This window comes from Myotis davidii, unplaced genomic scaffold, assembly GCF_000327345.1.
Source record: "Myotis davidii unplaced genomic scaffold, ASM32734v1 scaffold663, whole genome shotgun sequence".
Lineage (NCBI taxonomy): Eukaryota > Metazoa > Chordata > Mammalia > Chiroptera > Vespertilionidae > Myotis > Myotis davidii.
In genome coordinates, this window is record NW_006295816.1 from 2178953 (window position 1) to 2182691 (window position 3739).

The window sequence follows — 3739 nt, forward strand, 5'->3', positions numbered from 1 at the left end:
CGAGCACAGCCCTGCACCCCCCAGTCTGCCGGCTCATCCCTGCTGACCTCAGGGCGGACGGGCCTCATCCTCATCCTCCAAACTTCCCGACTTCCCGACTCCGGGGTGTGGGACTCTGAGTCTAGGAGGAAGCAGCTGCTGCTGGCAGCTCGGAGCTTTTGTAGGGGTCACCCCACCCAGTCTGGGGGCGGGCTGAGGGGTGGGCCCTGGGTCGGAGGGCTGGGCCAAACTCTCCCGCAGAGCCACCTCACCACCCCCAGCAAAGTGCCCTCAGCAGGGGGTGGGGCCTGGGCCGGAAGTGCCCCCCCACCCCCCCCAGTCAGCACGAGGGCAGGGCTTTGTGGCTTTATTTGGGCTGGGGTGGGGGTGGGGGTGGAGGCAGTGCAGGGGGTAGGCCTGTGTGGTACTGGCATCTGGGCATCTTGGGGCTGATACCCAGGGAGGTACTTGCCCCCCACATGGCTGCAGGAGGACATTTGGGGCCCTGGGCACTTTCGCCTTTGTGGGTGGGCCCCTTCCTAAAAAATATTTTTGTTCTTTTTTTTAAAAAAATATTTTTATTGATTTTAGAGAAGAAGGGGGAGCGATAGAAACATCAGTGATGAGAGACAATCATTGATCGGCTGCCTCCTGCACGCCCCCTACTGGGGATCGAGCCCACTACCTGGTCATGTTCCCTGACTGGGAATCCAACCATGACCTCCTGGTTCACAGGTCTATATTCAACCGCTGAGCCATGCTGGCTGGGCAAAAAAAAATTTTTAATATTTCATTTATTGATTTTAGAGAGAGAGGAAAGGAGAGAGACATCGACGTGTTGTTCTACTTATTTATGCATTCATTGGTTGATTCTTTTATGCGCCCTGGCTGGGGATTGAATAAAAAATTTAAAAAATATATATTTTACAAGTATGTTGGTATAAAGACAAACACACTCTAGGCTGAATCCATTCCATATTCATTATTTATCTATCTTTCTTCTATTAAAAAATTAAACATTTATGGGCCTCTAAAGTCCTGTGGTCTAGGCCCCTGCCTAGCTTTAGGGACCTGTGTCTGCAAGGCACTGTGTTCATGAAGTCAGGGCTGAGCTGTCACACCTTTTGTCATTTGCTGGGTCAGCGGCTGTGTCCGTGAAGCCCCAGCTAGTGGCCGTCGGGGCCTCAGCACAAACCAGCAGAGTGTGTGTGTGTGTGTGTGAGTGTGGGACCTGTTGTCTTGTGACTGTGAGGCCTGTCGGGTGACCACACGCCTGTTCATTCCTTATGATTCCACTTGTTGGCTGATTCAGAAACTAGTGACTGACACCTCCTGGGTGCGCAGGCCCAGGCTTGCCTGCCAGGGCGGTGGAGGAACCAGCAGGTCCCTGGCTCAGGTTCAAGTGCTGCCTGGGTCTGCAGCCTGGACTGAGCCTGAGCCAGTGGCATGGTGGCCACCAGAGCAGTGGCACAGCTGGCTGCCACCTGGGCTGGGTCCTCCAGGATGGCAGGGCTGAAGGAGAGGAGGGTCCAGGGTGCTGTGGGCACGTCAGCTGCAAGCCGAGCACAGGATCTGGCCAGACGTGGTGGCTGCTGAGCCTGTTCGGAAAGCTGGGTCCCAGAGCGATGAGCATCAGGCCCAGGGCAGCCTGGACCCCTCGCCCTGAGGCTCCGTGCTGCCTCCTGCTGCCCCCGGAGAACTAGCGCTGCGCTTGGCACAATCAGCCAACCAGCAGACGAGCACTCTGGCTGACTCGGAGCAAGGGAGAAGCTCCCAGGGAACAGCAGGAAGCAGCGGGGTGCCTGCGGCCCCGCCCCGCCCCAGGGCCCCACCCACAGCTGGCTTCTGCAGGGTGGGTCTGGTCCAAGTGATGTGTGTCTGGGGTCCGAGGAATAGAGTGAGGAAGTAAAATGGAGTCGCTATAGTCAAGCTGTTAAATACCACCATCAAGTAGGTTGAGCCGTGAGGGAGGACTGCTTTCTGTCTTACCTGGCCTGCGACCTTAAGGTTTTGAACTTTCCTGTCCTGCATCAAGGCCTAGATCTACCTCAGAGCCCCAGATGACCCTCTGCTTACCCCCCGAAGGACTCCCATCCCCGGAGCACCAGACGTGAACTAACCTTGCTGTCCACTGTCCAGGCCTCACATCTGATAACCATCTCAGGCCAACCCAGAGGCTCAGGATGTAGAACTGATTCTTCTTAAGAAATGTACTTCTTAAGCTGCTCACAGGTGAGCCAGCTTCCAGGTCCAGACCTGCCTGCTCTCTTCGCTGGGCACACCTCAGGCCTGGTCACCTCACTCCCCACCCTGCCACCTGGCCGTCTCCTGGCTGCACTTTCTCCAGGTGTCGTCCGGGTCCCCCTGGGGGTGATGGGAGGTGCTCACAGGTCTGTATGGAGGGGTCAGAGTGTGTAAGGGAGGTCACACGGGTGGGGGACCAGAGCTTCGCATGTAGGGGGCTATGTGTATGCGGACGTCATAGCTACATAGGTAGGAAAGTCCCAGCCGCATGGGAGGGGTCATAGGTGTGCCTGTGTCACCGGGGTTGGGAGGTTGATGTGAGTTGGATTACATCTGTGCGGGGCGGTCACAGGTGCCCTCTCTCTGCTGGCTCCATCATCTCATGGTCTCATTGACCAACGCCCGAATCTTCTCTCTAGCAGGTGTGTCCCCACCGCCGCCAGGAGCTCCGGGAACCCTTTCACCTCGGGACCCTCCTCCACCAGGGCTCTGACACTGCCCTCCCAGGGCGACCACAGCCCCTCTCTCTGTTCTCTGCCATCACCAGGCGGAGGGACAAGGATGGCTTGAGAGCCTGAGTGGACACTGACTCAGTGGCACTTGCTTTCGCAGGCTCTGCTCCCCTAACCACGCCCCCCTCCCTCCCCCGCTTCTCTGGGGAGCGCTCTCCTGGTTCTTCATGTCCAGTGTGCACCTCCCTCTATGCTGCCATCCGCACAGGGACAGGGAGCGGTCTCCATGGTGATTCCCGGCCGCATCCCTCGCAGCTGGCCCGGCGCTGGCAGGTGCGTGTGCTGTTTACGGAGCAAGGAGACGGGCACCACCCTCGCAGCCAGGCTGTGCGGCTCCGGGTGGCCCGCCTGCCTCTGCTGATAGAGGCCTGGCCACATCCCGCCCCGTGCTGGCATCCCCGCGGCGTTCAGCTTCCACCACCTTTGCCCCTGCTCCGTTCCTGGCGCTGAGTCATCGTGACTAGGACAGGGGCACCGGGTGCGGGTGGGGTGGCTGAGGCCCGGGGGACCCACCCAGGGAACTCCCTTCGGGGGCAGGAAGTGGCGCAGGGCAGAGCAGGTCTGACTGCTCCAACGGCTCCTGCTCTCCCGGGGCAGAACAGGGCTGACCTGGAGGATGTCTGCTCCCAGGCCCTGGGTACCCCCCTTGCCCCATCAGGCGACTGCAGTGCGACAGGGACGGGACTTCAGAATCCAGACCCCCATCCCTTCTCGCCTCCTCCGACCATACCCGGTGGAGGACGGTGTGAGGGGTGAGGGGTGTGGCTGGAGTCCACTGCCCGGGAGCTGTGGGAACGGAGGGAGAGGTGGTCTGGTTACTTGCCCAGCTGGGGAACATCAAACATCCACTCCCGTCTCTCCCTGGGTGGGCAGGCGAGGCAGCCGGCACCAGCCCAGCTGGGATGCAGGGCCAGAAGCAGCGAGTCGTCCCTCACAGGAGGTTGGGCTCCACTGCATTCCAGTCAATCCGGAGAAAGCAAGGCTCTGAGCATGGGGGATGGGGG

At 59.6% G+C, this 3739-nt stretch overlaps 1 protein-coding gene across 1 annotated transcript in view; it reads right to left on the bottom strand.

The window, feature by feature from the left end:
* HYAL1 (hyaluronoglucosaminidase 1) overlaps positions 1–260 on the bottom strand; it is a 3822-nt gene extending 3562 nt beyond the window's left edge. Inside the window, exon 1 of the mRNA XM_006770609.2 lies at positions 48–260. Within this exon, the coding sequence (XP_006770672.1) occupies positions 48–74 (27 nt within the window). The 5' untranslated portion in view covers positions 75–260. The remainder of the gene's footprint in view (positions 1–47) is intronic.
* Between the last annotated feature and the right edge of the window lie 3479 nt (positions 261–3739).